This window comes from Stigmatopora nigra, chromosome 20 (assembly GCF_051989575.1).
Source record: "Stigmatopora nigra isolate UIUO_SnigA chromosome 20, RoL_Snig_1.1, whole genome shotgun sequence".
Lineage (NCBI taxonomy): Eukaryota > Metazoa > Chordata > Actinopteri > Syngnathiformes > Syngnathidae > Stigmatopora > Stigmatopora nigra.
This window is the reverse complement of record NC_135527.1, coordinates 5,804,941-5,826,539: the sequence shown is the minus strand read 5'-3', so window position 1 is coordinate 5,826,539 and position 21,599 is coordinate 5,804,941. Positions and strand designations below refer to the sequence as shown.

General features: G+C 35.7%; 1 protein-coding gene across 9 annotated transcripts in view; it reads left to right on the top strand.

Moving 5' to 3' along the window:
- The window catches only part of nrxn2b (neurexin 2b), a 369,603-nt gene that overhangs the window by 171,354 nt on the left and 176,650 nt on the right, over positions 1 to 21,599 (top strand). For 5 of the 9 annotated variants that reach the window (XM_077741584.1, XM_077741583.1, XM_077741585.1 and 2 more), the window contains 6 exons: positions 256 to 279; positions 3,887 to 4,048; positions 9,343 to 9,781; positions 11,316 to 11,699; positions 13,192 to 13,395; positions 17,025 to 17,051. In XM_077741584.1, coding sequence (XP_077597710.1) covers positions 256 to 279; positions 3,887 to 4,048; positions 9,343 to 9,781; positions 11,316 to 11,699; positions 13,192 to 13,395; positions 17,025 to 17,051 — 1,240 coding nt within the window. The remainder of the gene's footprint in view (positions 1 to 255; positions 280 to 3,886; positions 4,049 to 9,342; positions 9,782 to 11,315; positions 11,700 to 13,191; positions 13,396 to 17,024; positions 17,052 to 21,599) is intronic. The other 4 variants (XM_077741586.1, XM_077741588.1, XM_077741580.1 and 1 more) reach the window with 2 other exon arrangements.

Genomic DNA, 21,599 nt, shown 5'->3' with positions numbered 1-21,599 from the left:
TAGTGTGATCCTTTTTAGTTATTTTTTTTAATCCCTTTTTGGTTTTTTTAATGATTAAAATGATAGTATCGTTGTTCAATTGTTTTCTTTATTTCTTGATTTGGATTTGTAGGGAAGACAATGTTTTCTTACCTTTTTTTCAAAGGAAATGGCTTTTTTTATCCACTTTTTGGGGAGGGGGCGGGGCTTAAAGTGTATTCTCCTGAGTTTAAGGTTTTTTATTTTTATTTTCCTATCCCCTTTCCCTGTTTTCAGCACGCAGGCATCGGACACGCTATGGTAAACAAACTGCATTATTGTAGTTTCCATTCTAACTGTCTTTTTTAGTTTTGGTTTGTCCTGTTTTGTTTGTTTTTTTTTAACCCCCGTTTTTTACTTTTTTGTTTGCTTTTCTACGTTCAATCCGCCATCAGGTAGCTGCCAAGCTCCGCCTCTTTTATATTTTAATACATCCAATGTTTTGTTCCCCATACTTTGAAAGTAGTCATTGAAAGAGGTCTACAAAAACAATATAAAGTATATTTTTTAGATTTTTTTTACTCGGTTTTTGTTTTTTTTATCCCTATGAAGAAATAAAGAATACTCTCATATATATTTCCCAATTGAGCATTCGCATTAGCATTAGCATTTTCATTCGCATTAGCATTAGCATTAGCATTAGCATTAGCATTAGCATTTGAATTAGCATTTGCATTAGCATTAGTATGAGTATTAGTATGAGTATTAGTATGAGTATTAGTATGAGTATTAGTATGAGTATTAGTATGAGTATTAGTATTAGTATGAGTATGAGTATGAGTATGAGTATGAGTATGAGTATGAGTATGAGTATGAGTATGAGTATGAGTATTAGTATGAGTATTAGTATGAGTATTAGTATGAGTATTAGTATGAGTATTAGTATGAGTATTAGTATGAGTATTAGTATGAGTATTAGTATGAGTATTAGTATGAGTATTAGTCTGAGTATTAGTCTGAGTATTAGTATTAGTATTGGCATTAGAATTAGCATTATCATTATCATTAGCATTAGCATTAGCTTTAGCATTAGCATTGAGCATTTTTTTCTATTTACTTTCCCTTACGTATATATATATATATATTTATTTTTTTGATGAATATTCCCAAAAACTAACATTTAGAACTTATGCATGTCCCCCTCTTTTCTCCAAAATAAAAGATTACATTAAGCATATATGTATATGTATATATCATGGCTAACATATATACATACATATATACATTTTTCTAATCTAATCAATACAACCACGCTACACGTTAGCCTCGACTTTCCCGCCCTTGTGACTTTTTTGGTTTTGTTTCCTTGTTGTTTGGATTGAAATTAACAAACTAAAACCAATAACGACCTCAAATCAATCAAAAGGAGGAGGGGTCAAAAGGCTGAAGAGGGAGAGAGGCCACACCCCTTTTGATTAGGATTGGAAAAACCAAGCTAATTTAAAACCGCAAGAAAATTTAGCGTAAAGTCCGTCTCGTCCTGATTTCTCTTGACCCCACTTTCTCCAAAAAAAATAACCAAGTCATTCTTCCAAACCCTGATTTTTTTTTTTGCATGCCTCACTGTGTTTTAATAACATCCATATCCGGGTTTTATCCCTTTACCCGTGTATTTCCCGTGCTGTTTCCATGTTCAGAGCATGGCTTGTGCACCAGCTTTTAACTCAAATAGATTATTTTCTCTTAAAAATTCCAATCTAACAAGTCCAGGTCAAACATTTTCTTGAGGAATTCTTACCAAATTGGCTCAAAATCTCCGAAATTGTTAAAAAAAGTGCTACTAAACTAATTGCAAGTTTACTAACAACCGTTTTTGTGCCTGACTCCCCCTTTACTGACCACAGTACTAACCAATTGTGTTCACAACTAGTTAAACCCTTAACCTGCCCCTCCACTTTGGACCTTTACTAACCCACATGCGCTAAAACATACACACACACTAACTGATAATCTGCCAGACATCTATGGAAAACCATTTTTATTATTATAATATACATAAAATGCATATGAATGATTTAATTATACATTTCTACATAACACGTTTTTCTACAGGTAGGTTACCCAAAAAGGTAAGTACATATTTTTTCCCATGTTTTTGAACATTTACCGTATTTACTCGCATATAAGCCGCTCTCACGTAAAATCCGCACCTTAAAATTGCCTTAAAATCGTTGAATTTGACAATTTCTCGCGTATAAGCCGCCTCCTGATTCATAATTTTCACCTCCATATTCATAGTTTTAATAGGGAGTACAAATATGTTATTTTAAAGGGAAAATATTACGAAAAATCATCAAATTTGAATGAAATTCAAGAAAAAATAAACCATATCTTGAATAAAACGGTAAAAAAACTGCCATTACTCGCTTAGGGCGCCGCCATCTTATCTTTTAGTGGTAGTTAAACGTGCTCTGATTGGTTAAATGCGAGTGACCTTGATATATGTGTTCTTAGTGTTTACTATGTCAGCACATTCCAATGGTTGTTAAAGCTGATTGACAGTTTTGTGATCAATTGCTAAAATATTAGCCTTGATACCTGCGTAATGTGTATCTCATGCTATTATTGCACCTAGAATTATGTTAAAAACTAGACTGCTATGGACACACTTCCTTGTTGTACTGCTCACATGACTTCATTTTACGAATTAGTAACACCCTTTCCACCAAAAGATCCTTTCGATTTATACAGTATCTAAAAAATACCACGTACGATGATTTTTCTTTTAAAAAATCCCTTCAAAGTAACACATTTGTACTTTCTATTAAAACCATGAATATGGAGGTGAAATTTGTCAATCAGGGGGCGGCTTATACGCGAGAAATTGCAAAATTCAACGATTTTAAGGCAATTTTAAGTGTGATTTATACGCCGGATGGCTTATATGCCAGAAAATACGGTATTTCACAAGGGTCAACCTTAAAAAATGTTATAAATTATATCTAAAATAAGAATAGAGAAATCGGTAAATCATTTCTTTCATATAGAAGTCCAATCAGGGGCCATTTTTTTATCATTCTACTGTGTTTTTACGTCTGTTTTAACCAATTTCGAGAACCAATGAGATCAGTCCATGTTTTAAAATGATTGGCGATTATCGGAAATGTTTTTTGGCGAATTTTGAAGTATCATCGTGTGTTTTGGCGAGTTTATATTTTAAAAAGACTGCTTAGAAGCAATTTTCCTCAATGTTGATTGGCTTCTGTTTTTTCTGATTGAATTTCTTTAAAAAACAACTCCATTGGTGTCTGGCAGTTTATCAACGACATACAAAACACTGCAAAAAATACACCCGGAAGCTCAAATCTTCACTACAGGCATAAAAAAACAACCCTCATAGGTGGGAGTTGGGTTGGGGGGTGCCGAAGTTTACCCCACCCGCACAACAGACATAAAAATGAGTTTCTCAGTTTCGAAAAGCAAAGTACTACTACTACAATCCGACAAATGAGATCTGCAGAGTGCAGTAAACAAAGACTACAAAAACTCCAAGAATATAAACGAAGAATAATAGCCGCAATTAAACATAATATGGAATAGAGTTGTTCCAGAACAACAATTCTAGCATAATAGCAATTACCCATAATGCAAAAACAACTTGTTCTGCAAAATGAATCATCACAATGTATCGTTTTGGTACTTTCTGCTATGTCGGCATATACTAAATAATATATCTTTTTTTTAATTTAGCTATACTAGATGCATTTTTAATGAAAAGTGTCAAATTTTCATGCTTAAAATAAGCATGGAGCAGCACAAAAACTAGTCATTCAATTGTCTGTCCTCTATTTTTGGGGGTCAGGGTGGAGTCTAATTTTTCCTCCATTTATTTCTCTTTTATCCGCTTTGCCGGGATACCCGTTGCTAGGTAACCATTTCGGTGGATGGTATCCTGACCACAACGGGTTACACTCAGGAGGACTACACCATGCTTGGCTCTGATGACTTCTTCTATATTGGCGGGAGCCCGAATACCGCCGATTTACCGGGTTCGCCTGTTAGTAACAACTTCATGGGATGTCTTAAAGACGTGAGTTGCAGTTTTTGTGTTAAACTTCTTGTTGTCATTCTATGGGCGGGGTTTAATATGGTGACACTAATATATATGTGTTGAGAAAAGCTTAAATATGTTTGGAAGGGTGTGTATAGGATTAGTCGGACCTCTACTTACAAAAGTAATTGGTTGCAGAACTGTTTTCATAACTTGAACATTTTGTAAGTAGAGGTGTACTTTATATGTAAATTTATTCAGCGGTCCTTACATAACAACCAACTAAACCCTTTAAATTTGGTCAAAATGTCCCAATTTTGTATAAAAGATGTGAAGGAAGACAAAAATGAGAGAAATTTATGATGATATGATTTATTAAAGTCTTAAAATATGTAAAGGACATGAAAATGGATTTTAAAAGTCTGGATAATATTAAGTAGACACCATAAAAATACACTGTTGCAGTTTTTCCAGCTATTGCAGAATACAGTTGTACCTTTACTTACGAAATTAATTGGTCGCAGAACTGTTTTCATAGCTTGAAAATTTTGTAAGTAGAGGTGTACTTTATATGTAAATGTTGTAATTTGTTCCGCGGTCCTTACACAATGACCAACTAAACTCTTTAAATATGGTAAAAGCGTGACCGGACGTTTGGTCGCCGGATGTTTGGTCGCCGGACGTTTGGTCGCCGGACGTTTGGTCGCCAGACATTTGGTCACCGGACGTTTGGTTGCCAGACGTTTGGTCGCTGGACGTTTGTTCGCTGGACGTTTGTTCGCTGGACGTTTGGTCGCCCGGATGTTTGGTCGCCCGGATGTTTGGTCGCCTGGGTGAATATAATTTTGAGAGCTGGTTTCAACAGTAGATATTTTGATATTAAACAAGCGACCAAACGTCCGGCGACCAAATGTCAGTTGACAAAACGTCCGTAGACCAAACGTCCGTTGACCAAACGTCCAGCGACCAAACGTCCAGCGACCAAATGTCCAGCGACCAAACGTCCATTGACCAAACGTCCATATACCAAACGTCCAACGACCAAACGTCCAGCGACCAAACGTCCAGCGACCAAACGTCCGGCGACCAAACGTCCAGCGACCAAACGTCCAGCGACCAAACGTCCGGCCGACCAAACGTCCAGCGACCAAACGTCCAGCGACCAAACGTCCGTGGCTCTAATTCGGATTGTCTCAGCCAACAAATCTACGAAGATGAATATGCTCCTCCCCTTTTCAGTTTTTTTTTCACTGTAGTTCTTAACAAACGATCAAAAGCCCCAATCACAGTTGAATGTATCATGCCCTTGCAAAGGTAATGACTTGTGCAGTGGCAAGGCAACATGGTGCCTCTGCATTTTCTCATAAAGCTGTGCCGATTGAATAAGTAATTACTTTTGCCGTCGCTTTTAATGGAGCTCGCCGTAATCGCCCTCTCTAACTTAATTACGCTTGTAGGAAGACGTCTTTTTTTTATCGTTTGGCTTGCTGATAATCGCTCTCGAGAAAGGGTTAGCCAATCCCTTAAAGCAATGTTCGGGGTCTTTGAGGGTCAAAGACAATGTTAACAACGTAACAAAAAAAAAACTTGTTAGCTCAAGGTTGTCAGATTCGGGTTGGTTCGCGGGCTGCTTTAACGTCAACTTGATTTCAGGTGGGCCGTACCATTTTATATATAATATATATTTTTTTAATTTGATAAATGGATTAAAAGAACTGGATTAAAAGCAATGAATAGTTTTTTATAGATCTAAAACAATGTTTATTTGAGCTTTTTTTAAAATATATTTTTAGATTTACTGTACATTTTAGGCAGTTTTTTAAAAATATTTTTGAGTATTGATTTAGCCTGTTGTTCTTCAATTAACATCAATTAAAATAATTTCTGGTCAATTAAAAATATTGCCCCTCCAGTGAGATTTATATCTTGTTCTTTCTTTTTTATTGTATATTTTTTGGCTGGTGCGACTTATACTCAGGTGCGATTTATAGTCCGAAAAATACGGTATAATTTTGGCCATTGTTGTGGGTCTGTTAATTTTAAAAAATCCATATTTAGGTGAAAATTATTGATATATATTAAATGTCCTGATTTTCCCCCTTTTTAAATAAATAATTTATAAAAAAATAACCGTTTATTTCGGTGTTTTTAGTTCAAAAATCATTTTGGAAAATCTCAAAATATATATAGAAAAAAAGCTAAAATAAACATTGTTATAGATCTATAAAAAATGAATATTCAGGGCTTTTAATCCAGTTCTTTTAATCCTTTTATAAAAAAAAATCTAAATATTTCTAAAATGGTCCGTCATGAAATCAAGGTGACGTTAAAGCAGCCTGTGAACCAACCCAAGTCTGAAACCCTTGATATACATCTATACTCTTCATTTTAATTTGATCCTAAAACAGAAAGTCAGCACTCATGAATCACTTCCCCGGACCACACAAAATGATGCGGCGAACCAGATTTGGCCCCTGGGCCGCCACTTTGACACTTGTATTTCAGAGCAATCGTCTCAGTTCGGGAACTGACCCAAACGCTTCGATTTTAGCCAGCCTTATCGGCATCGCCGGACCGCGGCGAGGCTTTCAAACCAAGGCCAAACGTCTTTGATACGCTTGGCCAACAGCCAGCGAACTGTGCGGGTTCATCAAAACAAGAAGAAACACCTCCTGTGTGTTTATTTGTGACAAAACAGTCACACTTTTTGTGTACCGTATTTTCATGACTATAAGGCGCACCGCATTGTAAGGCGCACTGTATTATAAGGCGCACTGTATTATAAGATGCACTGTATTCTAAGGTGCACTGTATTATAAGGCGCACTGTCTATTTTGGAGAAAATTTAAGACTTTAAGTGCGCCTTATAGTCGTGAAAATATGGTAATTGCTATTGATTTCCAGGTATGAAGCATTTGCTACACAGTCACCTCTAGAGCCAGCCATCATTGATGAGATCTTGCAGTGGGGGAGGAGCTACATGATCGATGATTTTGTAAACTAAGATGGCATCTGCATATTTAACAGTATTGTTTTAGTTCAGGCGTTTTGTTTTTTTAATATCCGACAGTGGTGGTTTTTCGTTTTTGGTTTTCTGTTTTTTTTTTCCATATATAAGGCGCACTGGATTATAAGGCGCACTTTTTATTTTGGAGAAAATGTAAGACTTTTAAGTGCGCCTTATAGTCGTGAAAATACGGTAATTGCTATTGACTTCCAGGTATGAAGCACTCACTACACAGTCACCTCTAGAGCCAGCCATTGTTGATGTTTTGGATTTTTTTGTATAAAATCTTGCAGTGGAGGAGGAGCTATATGATTGATGATTTTGTAAACTAAGATGGCATCTGCATATTTAACAGTATTGTTTCAGTTCAGGCGTTTGTGTTTTTTAATATCCGACAATGGTGGTTTTTCCTTTTGTTTGTCTGTTTTTTTGCATATATAAGGCGCACTGGATTATTAGGCGCACTGTTTATTTTGAAGAAAATGTAAGACTTTGAAGTGCGCCTTATAGTCGTGAAAATACGGTAATTGCTATTGACTTTCAGGTATGAAGCACTTACTACTTTACAGTCACCTCTAGAGCCAGCCATTGTTGATGTTTTGGATTTTTTTGTATAAAATCTTGCAGTGGGGGAGGAGCTATATGATCGATGATTTTGTAAACTAAGATGGCATCTGCATATTTAACAGTATTGTTTCAGTTCAGGCGTTTGTGTTTTTTTAATATCCGACAGTGGTGTTTTTTTGTTTTTGTTTTTCTGTTTTTTCCATATATAAGGCGCACTGGATTATAAGGCACACTGTCTATTTTGGAGAAAATTTCAGACTTTTAAGTGCGGCTTATAGTCGTGGAAATACGGTAATTAAGTCCGCCTTGTCGCCATGCTAGCTTTTGCCATCCTCACAGTTGGCTAAATTAAAAATTGATTTCTTTGACTGATTCCTCACACTGGATGAATTTGAGCAGCCATCTCAGCCCCGCCCCTTTAAATTTGTATTGACGTTTGGGCGGCGTTCTCCTTCCAGTGTCACCTTTTTGGGGGGTCTAGGGGGGGATTGATAACATCTTTTTAGAGTCACTCAATCCATTCCATCAATCTTCATTGCACTTGTATTGGACACTTTATTGAGTTGCGGCCCCTGTGAACTAGATTGTGGGGGTCTTTTTAGTACTGGTTCCTGTATATAAACAATATACATTAGGGATTCGAATATATAATTTTAAGAAGATGGGAATCAGATGTTTATTTGTGTTGATTTTTAAGGGATACAATGTAAGAAAAGTATCCAGAGGGGGCAAAAGAAAACAAAATGGGATTTTGTCGCCATCTGGAAGACCTACACTGGTATTACATCTATAGGCAGGGCACATTTTAATATGCTTTATTAATTTTAAGACATTAATAAGTGATTTGAGTAAAATTTGCTCTTATTTTTGTTGGTTTTCTCCAATTTTTCATACAAAATTGGGACACTTTGACACATTTTAAAGGGTCTAGTTCAACTGTGTAAAAGTGGCGACCCGGGGGCCAAATCTGGTCCAGCGCATCATTTTGTGTGGCCCGGGAAAGTAAATCATGAGTGCCGACTTTCTGTTTTAGGATCACATTAAAATAAAGAGTATAGATGTGTATTAAATTTCCTGATTTTCCCCCTTTTAAATCAATAATTGTCATTTATTAATAATTTTTTTCTGTGTTTTTAGTTCAAAAGTAATTTTGTAAAATCTAAAAATATGTATAAAAAAGCTCAAACATTGTTTTAGATCTTTATACATAAATGTGTATATATATATATATATATATATATATATATATATATATATATATATATATATATATATATATATATATATATATATATATATATATATATATATATATATATATATATATATATATATGTATATGTATATGTATATGTATATATATATGTATATATATATGTATATATATATATATATATATATATATATATGAGAAATATTAATCATTGTCATTTTACTACTTTAAAAGTACAAAAAGTCTCTAAATTATTTTGATAGCATTGTTACGCTGTTGTTAATCAATGAATATCAATGAGATCAATGAGTACCAATGTGAAAATTGATGCAGAAGAACAAAAATCAATGCCACGGTGCCTAAATGACATTCCTATTGGTGCATTTTGGTCTACGGCTTAGCTTAGAGCCATAAGCACCCATCAATAGAGCCACATGTGGCTCCCTAGCCACATGTTCCCTACCCCTGTATTAAACTATATCCATTCTGGGCCTGTTTTTGCCGATTTCACCAAGTTATAATATTCATTTTTTGTTTTTTCTCAAGGTGGTGTACAAAAACAACGACTTTAAACTGGAGTTATCCCGCTTGGCTATTCAACGAGACCCTAAAATCACCCTGAGTGGCGACCTGGTGTTCCGTTGTGAGGACGTGGCGGCCTTGGACCCGGTCACCTTCGAGACCCCCGAGGCTTTCATCTCGTTGCCCAAGTGGAACGCTAAGAAAACGGGTTCAATTTCCTTTGATTTCCGCACCACTGAACCTAGTGGACTTCTCTTGTTCAGCCACGGGCGTCCTCAGGGTCCTAAAGAGCAAAAACCCGGCAGGGAGTTGAAGACCGATTACTTTGCTCTGGAACTCCTGGAGGGGTATTTATACTTGCTGATTGACATGGGTTCGGGAAAAACTAAGCTAAAGGCTAGCAACCGGAAGGTCAATGATGGCGAATGGTGTCATGTGGATTTCCAGAGAGAAGGACGGAAAGGTAAACGACCAATCGTGGTCTCGGTTTGCTTTTAAAGTTGGTCTCGAATGAGAACATCTGCACATGTGTGACTGATGAACAGCGGGCATGTGTTATTCCCTTCTAAACGAGAAAGCTTTTGACGAAGCGTCCGCGTCTGTCGCCGTGTGATCTCGCCGCCGTAATTGGCTTTTAATAGAAAATGAAGACAGAGCCGTTAATCACAGAGAGTGAGATGGAGGTGGGGGGGGGGTCGTTCTGCTTCCTTTCTCATCTATTTCACCCGGGAGGAAACACATTGGATCAGGGGTGTCAAATATACAGCACGCGGGTGGGAAACGGACAACTTGGGGGTCCGATCTGGCACTAAAAGGGGGCTGTGGCTGACCTTGTCGTCAGGTGACCAAATGTCCAGGCGACCAAACGTCCGGGCGACCAAATGTCCGGGCGACCAAACGTCCGGGTGACCAAACGTCCAGCGACCAAACGTCCGGCAACCAAACGTCCGGCTACTACTGCTATTCCGACTACTACTGCTATTCCGACTACCACTGCTATTCTGACTACTACTATTCCGACTACGACTACTACTATTCCGACAACTACTACTGTTATTCTGACTACTACTATTCCGACTACTACTAATGTTATTCTGACTACTACTATTCCGACTACTACTACTGTTATTCTGACTACTACTATTCTGACTACGACTACTGTTATTCTGACTACTACTATTCCGACTACTACTACTGCTATTCTGACTTCTACTATTCCGACTACTACTGCTATTCCGACTACTACTGTTATTCTGACTACTACTATTCCGACTACTACTAATGTTATTCTGACTACTACTATTCCGACTACTACTACTGTTATTCTGACTACTACTATTCTGACTACGACTACTGTTATTCTGACTACTACTATTCCGACTACTACTACTGTTATTCTGACTAGTACTACTCCGACTACTACTACTGCTATTCTGACTACTACTACTGCTATTCTGACTACTACTGATACTGCTATTTTGACTACTACTACTATTCCGACTACTACTACTACTACTGGTACCACAACTACTACTACTGTTGCTACAACTACTACTACTGTTGCTACAACTACTACTACTGCTGCTACAACTACTACTACTATTTTGACTACTACTACTAATGCTTCTACAACTACTACTACTACTGCTACTACAAATACTATTACTACAATTACTACTACTTCAACTACTATTCCTTATACAAGATAAACTATAAAATTCAACGATTTTAAGGCAATTTTAAGGGTGCGACCTATACACCAGGGTGACTAATAAACGAAAAAATATTCTACTTTAGCAAAGTAACCTAAAACTTACTCACTTTCTACCACTACCAATTCACTTAAACTGGCTTTCAGTGCCATTGACATCTAACACCAACAATGGCGGCCATTAGGTTATATTTTTTAGGCCAAAAATGAATGGGATCAGATCTAGTTAGCATGAATGTAGCCTGTGAACTAAACTACATGAAACTGATGCATTTTAACCTTTCAGGGTCCATCTCAGTCAACAGTCGCAGTATGCCCTTCAGCTCACCAGAGGGCAGCGAGATCCTAGACCTGGACAGCGACATGTACCTGGGGGGGCTACCAGAGTCCAAGACGGAACTCATCCTACCCCCCGAGGTGTGGACGGCGTTGCTCAACTACGGTTACGTGGGTTGCGTCCGTGACCTCTTCATCGACGGCAAGAGTCGCGATGTACGACGCTTGGCTGAGATTCAAAGCGCACTAGGCGTGAGCAGTTTCTGCACACGTGAGCTACAAAAGCGGTGCAGCAGCGCCCCCTGTGGCAACGGCGGCGTGTGCAAGGAAGGATGGAACCGCTACATATGCGATTGCACCACCACGGGGTTCCTGGGGACCAATTGTGAGATCGGTGCGTTCATCCGAGTTATTTTCCGTTATGAATCATTCAGGTTTTGTTCCCAAGTGAGTGTTTAGTAACATAAACAATAACAATAGAACTAAATTACAAAGTGTATACTCCATGAAGTGGCAACAGGTTTGGAAATATACAGTTATTAGTTATTTGGAGCATATCATTTGACTAATGTAATCTGGTTAATTTTCCTACAAAAAGATACTGTATTTACTCACATATAAGCCACGTTTGTGGCACAAAAGTGATGACTGATTCCAGGGTGTGGCTTATATGCGCATAAAAAGTTGACAAGTACGAAATTGCAAGTAGACTAAGTCATAAAACCATGGCGTCATGACGTCATAACGGATCAGAAAAGATAAACAGATAAAACACTACACAAAATGTATTTTATTAGTAGCAAGAGGGTGAGAATACAGACACAGGAAAAGACATTATAGACATAAATAAATAGGTCATAAATAAGTTCATAAATAAATATATAAATAAATCACAAAAAAGATATATAAATTACTAAATAAATACATGAATAAATTACTCAATAAATATATAAATAAATGACTAAATAAATATAGAAATAAATTACTAAATAAATATATAAATCAATTACTTAATACATATTTTATTATCTAAATAAATTACTAAATAAAAACATAAATAAATAACATATATATATATAAATAAATTAATAAATAAAAACATAAATACATAACATACATATATAGAAATAAATTACTAAATAAAAACATAAATAAATAACATATATATATATATATATATCTAAATAAATTAATTAATAAATAAAACATAAATACATAACATACATATATAGAAATAAATTACTAAATAAATATAAATACATTAAATAAATAAACTAAATAAATATTTAAATATCTAAATAAATTACTTAATAGAAATATAGATATATAAATACATTTCTAAATAAATATATGAATAAATAAATAAGCATGTTGCTAATATATATACACATCTAAGTTATTTTTCCCTAAAATTTCACTATAACTTCAGATTAATTTTTTTTCTCTTTTTGGGACAATATTTCTCAGCAACTAAAAATATCATTCATCAAGATTAATTGTTTATAAAACCTCTACTACCCCTCTTATTAATATTAATTCCTGTATATTCCAAACAAAAAACCTATAGAGGTTGCAAAGCTCAATAACAATTAAAGGAGCTTTTGACTCATTCACTGCCAGCCCTCCTAATCCAAATACATTGGACCTCAATGCTAACCTTTGACCTACAGCTAACACCAAAAAAAATCACATCCGGAAAATCATATTCCAGGTTTTATGCATCCATCAAAAACAAAAAAAAATGCTTTAGTGATGTTTTCTTGCTACCAAGTGGCTGCATCTGGTACTGCAACAACTGAAATTTCAAAACACTCGAATTCCAACCTGTTTTTTGGATATTTTCTGGGTATCACTTAGATATTAATTGAGGATCTCCTTCCCCACAGAGGCAACCGTGCTAAGCTACGACGGTAGCATGTATCTGAAGATCATCATGCCCATCGCCATGCATACGGAGGCTGAAGACGTAGCATTGCGCTTTATGTCCCAGCGCGCTTACGGATTGCTAGTAGCTAGCACGTCCAAGGAATCTGCCGATACGCTCCGCCTAGAGTTGGACGGAGGTCGTGTCAAGCTCACCGTCAACCTCGGTAGGTCGCCGCCGTCCCCCAAGCTGCCGCCATCTTTCCTTCCATCTCTGACGTTGTCATCGTCAACCTGTTTTGAAACTTTCTTTCACTTTAACGGCATTCACGCTCACGTGAGAGGAAGTGCTCCCTCTGTTGGACGCTACTAAAAGTGCAAGATGTTACTTTGGGGTTCTTTCGGCGTTTTTTCACTTTTTTTTGTTCCATTTTCGCGCTTTTATTAATTTAGAGAGATGGTTAACGTCAAAAATTGGATTTTGGTAAATTAAGTGATCTTTTTCTAGGGTAATTTTCAAAATAAAGCTCGATATGATCTAATTTTCTAATGCTTTTAAAATAGTTTGCTTTTTTAATTTAATACCATTAACACTTGTTTTTTTTCAAATTCCGTGACCCTTTTTCGAAGGGTCATTTTCAAAATAAAACTTGATATTATATAATTTCTAATGCTTTTCAGATAGTTATCTTTTATTAATAGTTTAATCTTGCAAAGGAATTTAAAAAAGAATAACAAGAAATTAACTTTTACTCATTTTTCACAAATTTAGGACAATTTTAGGACAATTTTTTAAGGGTAATTTTCAAAATAAAACTCCATATTATCTAATATTCTACTGCTTTTAAAATAGTTCCCTTTTTTAATATAACACCATTAACACACTTTTATTTTTTGACAATTTTTTTTACCCTTTTTTCAAGGGTCATTTTCAAAATAAAACTCCATATCATTTGATTTTATAATGCTTTTCAAATAGTTCTCCCTTATAATAGTTTAATATCACAATGGAATAAAAAAAACACAAACAGGAAATCAACTTTTACTCCCATTTTCATTTTTATTATTTATTATATATATTTATTTTTATTATTATTTTTTATCATTTTTATTATTATTTTTTATCATTTTTATTATTATTTTGTATCATTTGTATTATTATTTTTTATCATTTTTATTATTATTTTTTATCATTTTTATTATTATTTTTTATCATTTTTATTATTATTTTTTATCATTTTTATTATTATTTATTGACATAGTATTCATATTTTTTCCAATTTTGTGACCCAATTTAAAAGGGTAATTTTCAAAATAAAACTCAATATGATATAATTTTCTACTGCTATTAAAAAAGTTATTTTTAATATAACACCATTAACACACTTCATTTTTATTCTAATTTTGTGACCCTTTTTCGAAGGGTAATTTTCAAAATAAAACACCATATTATCTAATTTTCTAATTCTTTTCAAATAGTTCTCCCTTATTATAGTTTAATATTACAAAAGAATAAAAAACACAAACAGAAAATCAACTTTTACTCTCTCCTCTCCATTTTTTTTCTTACCCGCTGATCATCCACAAAGACCACCAAACCCCCCACACCCGAACTTTTCATCCCTTCAACGGCGTGTGTTTCTGCGGCCTCGGATCAAACTGTCAGGGAAACCAGCACATTGCTCCTTTTATTATTTCTTCCAATTTTATACTCGTCTTCCAGGCTAACCTCAAATCCAAAAATGACCGCCATTTTTTTAATTTTTTTTACTGGATCACTTGGTGGTCCATATTTACCTAATTTGACAACCTTTGTGCTGGTTCCCCGACTGTTTGTGTCCACTATTCTGTCGCGGTTGACAGCTCGAGACCGCAACTCAGCCATAATCAAGTGCAGGTAATTAGAGTACATATAATAGCAAAGGAAATTACTACAAAAATGTGCAACATGATATGGCTGGGATGCGCAGATCACCCTTTCTTCCGACTTTTTGGGGGTTTCTGGCGACACAAAAGTACTGCAAGAATCAAGTTCCGCACTTATTTTTGACTCGATAAACTTGAAATTTGGTATATGTACTGAAAGTAATGATGCTAACTAAAATAACATTGTCGGCCTCCCATTTAAAGTGGATTGGATGTCTTATGTCGTTAATGGCAGCCAATGAGGTGTTGTTCCTCTGGCCAATTAACCATGAGTACATGTCCAATCTATTTGAAGTGGAAGGCGATAGAACTAAATCAAAATACTGTATTTACCCCACTATTAGGTACACCTTTAATGAATGGCCTATTGTAAAATGTGTTTCATATATTAGGCAATCTGGATTATAAGACGCGGTAGTAGTAGCAGTAGGGGATTGTGTTACATATGCACTATGTGGAGGTCAAGTAGAAGGTTTAATAATAGGAGTAGTGGTTAGTGTTCTATTAGTAGGAGTATTAATAGTATAATAGTAGTAAGGGTACTGGTCGTAATAGTAGCAGTGGCAGTGGGAGTAGCAGTAGTAGTGGTAGTAGTAAAAGCAGCAGTGGCAGTGGGAGTAGCAGTAGTAGTGGTAGTAGTAAAAGCAGCAGTGCAGTAGCAGTAGTAGTGGTGGTAGTAGTAGCAGCAGTAGTAGTGGTAGCAGTGGTAGTAGTTGTAGTAGTAGCAGTAGTAGTGGTAGTAGTAGCAGTAGTAGTGGTAGTAGCAGCAGCAGTAGTGGTAGTAGCAGCAGCAGTAGTCATAGTAGCAGCAGTAGTAGTAGTGGTAGTAGTAGGAGTAGTAGGAGTAGTAGTAGTAGTAGTAGTAGTAGTAGTAGTAGTAGTAGTAGTAGTAGTAGCAGTAGCAGTAGTAGTAGCAGTAGTAGTGGTAGTAGTATCTGTGGTAGTAGTAGATGTAGTAGTGGTAGTAGTAGCAGTGGTAGTAGTAGCAGTAGTAGTGGTAGTAGTAGCAGTGGTAGTAGTAGCAGTAGTAGTGGTAGTAGTAGCAGTGGTAGTAGTAGCAGTAGTAGTGGTAGTAGTAGCAGTGGTAGTAGTAGCAGTAGTAGTGGTAGTAGTAGCAGTGGTAGTAGTAGCAGTAGTAGTGGTAGTAGTAGCAGTGGTTAGCTGCTGTGTTATACATCCTCTAGTAGTAGTAGTAGTAATAGCAGTAGTGGTAGTAGCAGTGGCAGTGGCAGTAGAAGTAGCAGTAGCAGTAGCAGTAGCAGTAGCAATGCAGCTTTTGTGTTATACATCCACTAGATGGAGCAATAGTAGTAGGAGTAGTAATTGTAGTAGTGGTGTTGGTAGCAGTAGTAGGGGATTCTGTTATACATCCACTAAATAGCTCTATAGTACTAGGAGTAGTATTATTAGTAGTGGGTGGGGGTTGTGTTATGAATCCACTAGATGGAGCTGTAGTAGTAGGAGTAGTACCAGTAGTAGTACTAGAAATAGTAGTAGTAGGGGATTTCGTTATACATATACTAAATTAGGGAGCAAAAGGTAAGTTGATTTAATGGTTAATCAACATTGATCCAATTATTAGGCACATTGCCAGCTAATAATATTTTATTTGCACACAATAGTGCGACAAATGCAGTACTCTGAGTATTGAGAATGTCAGTTTAAGCCGTAAATTGGTCTAAAATAAGATAGTAAAAAAATACATCGCCTCTTGCAGAACTTTTGTAGCCGGAAGCCTTGATGGGGGTATTTGAGGAAGCGAAAGGGTGGTCCTGACTCGGAGTCTGTCCCCGGATGGTGGCCCCAGAGCAATACTTGGTTTTACTGCAGAATGTGTACCTTGAAGGATGTAAAATGTCTTTTCTCTCTTTCTTTCTCTCGTCTATTTTTTTTAATTTAATCTCACCATTTCGCTCTTTCTTCCCGCCAGATTGTATCAGGATAGACTGTAGCCTCAGTAAGTTGTTCCATCCATTTTTCTGACTCAAATGTATCCAATAATTTGATAGATTTCCATGGCAACGGCATGTTTTTTGTCCACCTGACACACACGGAAATATTTTGCTAAATTACTTATTTAAGAAAGTACAGTAAATATGGATTTTATTTGTGCGGATTTTTGCAGGTAAGTGATGAAAAAAATGTTTTCCATATACATAATGAGAGTATTTTATTGTTTTTATTTCTGTTAAGAGGCGTGTAGTGTTCTTTGATAGCCACTAGAGGTCAGAGGAGGACTTAGAAGAGAAGTTGGGCCTTCAAAATAAGATATTTGAGAAAATTTTTTTAGTCATGAATGCCCTTGATGGGCTATTTCAAAGAAAAAAAATAATATTTAGAGAAATTATTCCACTTTGGGAATATTTCATATAAACAAATGGCTTTTAAATTAATTATAAATAAGCAACATTATGTTCATTTTTAGTTTATATCACATTTCTCAAAGATCAATGGAAATATTCGTATTAGTCTTTTGACTTAATGTTGTGAATGTAATGCTGGATAAATAATCAATAACAACAAATAATCAATCAATAAGGAAAGAGGTGTAAGAGTAAGTCAAGCTTCACTGTGTTGTGAAGCATTGGTTTTTCTCTTTTAAATTTATTTCTGTGAATGCTTTGACTGACTAAATCCAATTGATTTGAATCAAATGACAAAAAATTGAGCTTCAACTTATTACTACTACAACTACTATTACCAATACTACCACTACCACTACTAATACAACTACTATTACCAATACTACCACTACCACCACTACTACTACCACTAGTACCACTACTACCACTACCACTACTACTACCACTAGTGCCACTACTACTACCACTAGTACCACTACTACCACTACCACTACTACTACCACCAGTGCCACTACTACTACTGATGCTGATACTACTACTACCACTACCACTACTACTACCACTAGTGCCACTACTACTACTGATGCTGATACTACTACTACCACTAGTGCCACTACTACTACTGATGCTGATACTACTACTACCACTACCACCACTACTACTACCACTACTGGCATACTACTATTACTACTGATGCAGCTATTACTACTACCACTACTACCACTACTACTACTGATGCCGATACTAATATTACAACTACTGATGCGGGTACTGCTATTACTACTACCACTACTACTACTACTGTGGTTACTCCTACTACCACGACTACTACTACTACTGTGGTTACTACTACGACCACTATTACTACTACTATGGTTACTCCTACTACCACAACTACTACTACGACGACCACTACTACTATGGTTACTCCTACTACCACGACGACTACTACTACTACGACCACTACTACTATGGTTACTCCTACTACCACGACTACTACTACTACGACCACTACTACTACCACTACTACCACTACTACCACCACTACTACTACCATCAATACCACTATTCCTACTACCACCACTACCATCACCACCACCTAATACTACTGTTATTTCAATCCTGGTATGTGTTAACTTTTTAACTCGTGTTAGTTACAGCTTCAAAACGTGGTTCTCGTATGATTTCTTGATTTATCTAAATTCATATCAGATGTCATTTGAATGATTACAAAATTCATCACACGTATTTATTTACCTTTTACTTTTTATTTGCTCCGCCCATCAACAACAGTAATGGACAATTTCACAACTCTTAAACTACCCCAACCCTAGTATAGTCCCCCTTCAGGACAAACCCTTTCCAAAAGATATCTTTTCCCAATATTTCACATTTGCAAAAGTCACCCTGCTGAGTCACCCAATCCGGATTCAAGATTAGATTTATGCATAATGTCTTTTGGAGATGCTCAAATTGCATTTTGATTTGTCAAGGCAATTTAATGCTCCGATGGCGACCCGCCATTTTTTATTTAATGTTCATTTGATCTCTCAGCCCTCCAGGCCACATATGATTGAGTCGCCCGATAATATTCCACCATCAGAGAACCATTTTTTTTAAATTTCATATTCCGATTTATGCCCAAAATAACCACTAGGCGGAAAATGAGTCAACACCAATCATTTATAATTAAACCAACATATATATTCAAATTAATTAGCAATTATCGACCACTACCAATGTGATTTTATTATATATTTTGCACCACGGGTTGATAAATTAGTCAGCGTGGTTATTGCTCCATTTAAAATCAGGTGTAGTGATGCTTTACTGCCACCAGGGGGAGTAAGCGACCTCTCTGAGAAGTTCTTCATAGAGCAAATCGTAAAATAAACTAAAAAACTGGCAATATACTTGATTTTTTTTTAGGTAGAGTACTTCAGCGCCCCCACCTAGATGGCGCCATGGACAGTCTCCCACAATGCTTAGAGCAAAAACCGGCCCAGCTTGCGATCATATGCTTAATGTATATTAACTCTTGCCAAAATGTCTGACTTTAAAAACTACATTAGATTTCTGGCAGTCAGTTAATGAAGTAGCTCGCCATTAATGTGAATATTTTTCCACGGGGGGTTTTATAATCATTGTCATAATCCATTCCCCATATTCAAATTTAGTCGACCAGGTGTTTGCCTGGAAGGAGGTTCATTTAATTTCATAATTGTTGTTTTGTGACTGTGTGTGTTTTGTTTGTTATCCATAAGGATGTGTTGTTTTTTTTATGATGATGGAGCATTGTTTTCCTTTGTTTTTCTTTAAATTAATTTATTGTTTGTGTTGATTGTTGAATTAATCATTTTTAGAAAACTCAATATTTTTTAATGAATTTATTTTTTTTGGTTGTATTTTTAGTTTTATTTTTTTCTGTTGGCGTCCATGCACAAAAAAACCTCAAAAATAAATTAATTTAAAAAATGAAGAAAAAAAACAACGCCAAAAATATAGTAATTAAAGAAAACAAAAAATAAACTTAATAGAAAAACAACCACAAAAATGAATTAATTAAAAAAAGTATTCAAAAAATTACTAATTAAAATTCAATACTAAAATAAATTAAATTAATAAATGAAGCAAAAAAACAACCCAACAAATAAATTAATTAAAAAAATAAATAAATAACTCGAAAGAAAAACAACCACAAAAATAAATTAATAAAAAAGACTGGGTATTTAAAAATAATTAATTAAAAAAACAACCTTAAAAATAAATTAATTTAAAAAACAAAGAAAAAAAATACTCAAAGCAAAACAACCACACAAAAAGAATTAAAAATAACCGTGTAATAAAAAGATAACTAATTAAATAAACAACCCTAAAAGATAAATTAATTTGAAAAACAGCATGGCTTTTTTTATGTTTAAATTTAAAGTCTTTATACACTTTGTTAAGATTTACAAAATATGTCAAAACTCCACCCACAAAATTCCCAATCAGTATAAAAACATGTGGATTGATATACTGGAGTATAAGTCGCACCCCCAGCTAAACATTTTCTAACAAAACTTAACTTATAGTCCAGAAAATACAGTAACACATTCTGTTTACCATAATTTATGAGTCATTTACCATATTTTCTCGCATATAAGCCTCCTTAAAACTGCCTTAAAATTTTACAATCTCCATCTGAAATCTAATGCTATTTTTCAGCAAAAAAAAACATTTTTAGAAAGCAGAGTATTACAAACTCATTGTCTATCACCCCATGAGTAAAATCCAGCTATGGCAGATGGCCCAATTCTGCATGGTATCATGTCGGGTGACCTGGCAGCAAATTAAGCGGCAGGTTCTGAACTGGCCTAAACATGCCAGGCACGCATTCACTGTACGACAATTTGGGAATATTCAAATTGGACGGGCAGACGGCGGGCACACCCGGTCTTCTGTTGTCTATATTGGAGAGGTTAATGGCAGTTTAGTCCGACAACCTTCACACTCGATTACTCCGAGGTTGGACGGTAGTGAGGATGAAGCCAAAATGCCTTAGCGGCCATTTTGTATGCAAATCTTGCTCTCTCCTGTAGAATTTTGAACACGGGTTTAAATTGCATTGTCTCTACCCTCCACTCCCTCGTGTATTTATTTATATCTTTGAGCACTGGGTGGGGCGTTGCATTTTTTTCAAATTACCCAACTTTAGACTAAGACGGTTTTAAAACCCAAATATATCTGTTCTAGTAATAGTCTGTTGATATATTTGTGCGTTTAGAATTAAAAAAATAGGCTTACAAATCAGCTTAGCAGCATCAAAACATCCCACTACCACTGCTACTAACACTACCACTACAACTACCACCATTACTACTACCACCACCACTACTACTGCCATTACTACCACCACCATCACTACTACTATCACCATTACTACTACCACCACCACCACTACTACTATCACCATTACTACTACCACCACCACCACTACTACTATCACCATTACTACCACCACCACCACTAGTACTACCATTACAACTATCAACACCACTATGACTACCACTACCACTACTACTACTACCACCATTACTACTACCAAAGCTACACCTGGTGGATGTATACCATAACCCCTACAACTACTACTACTACTACTA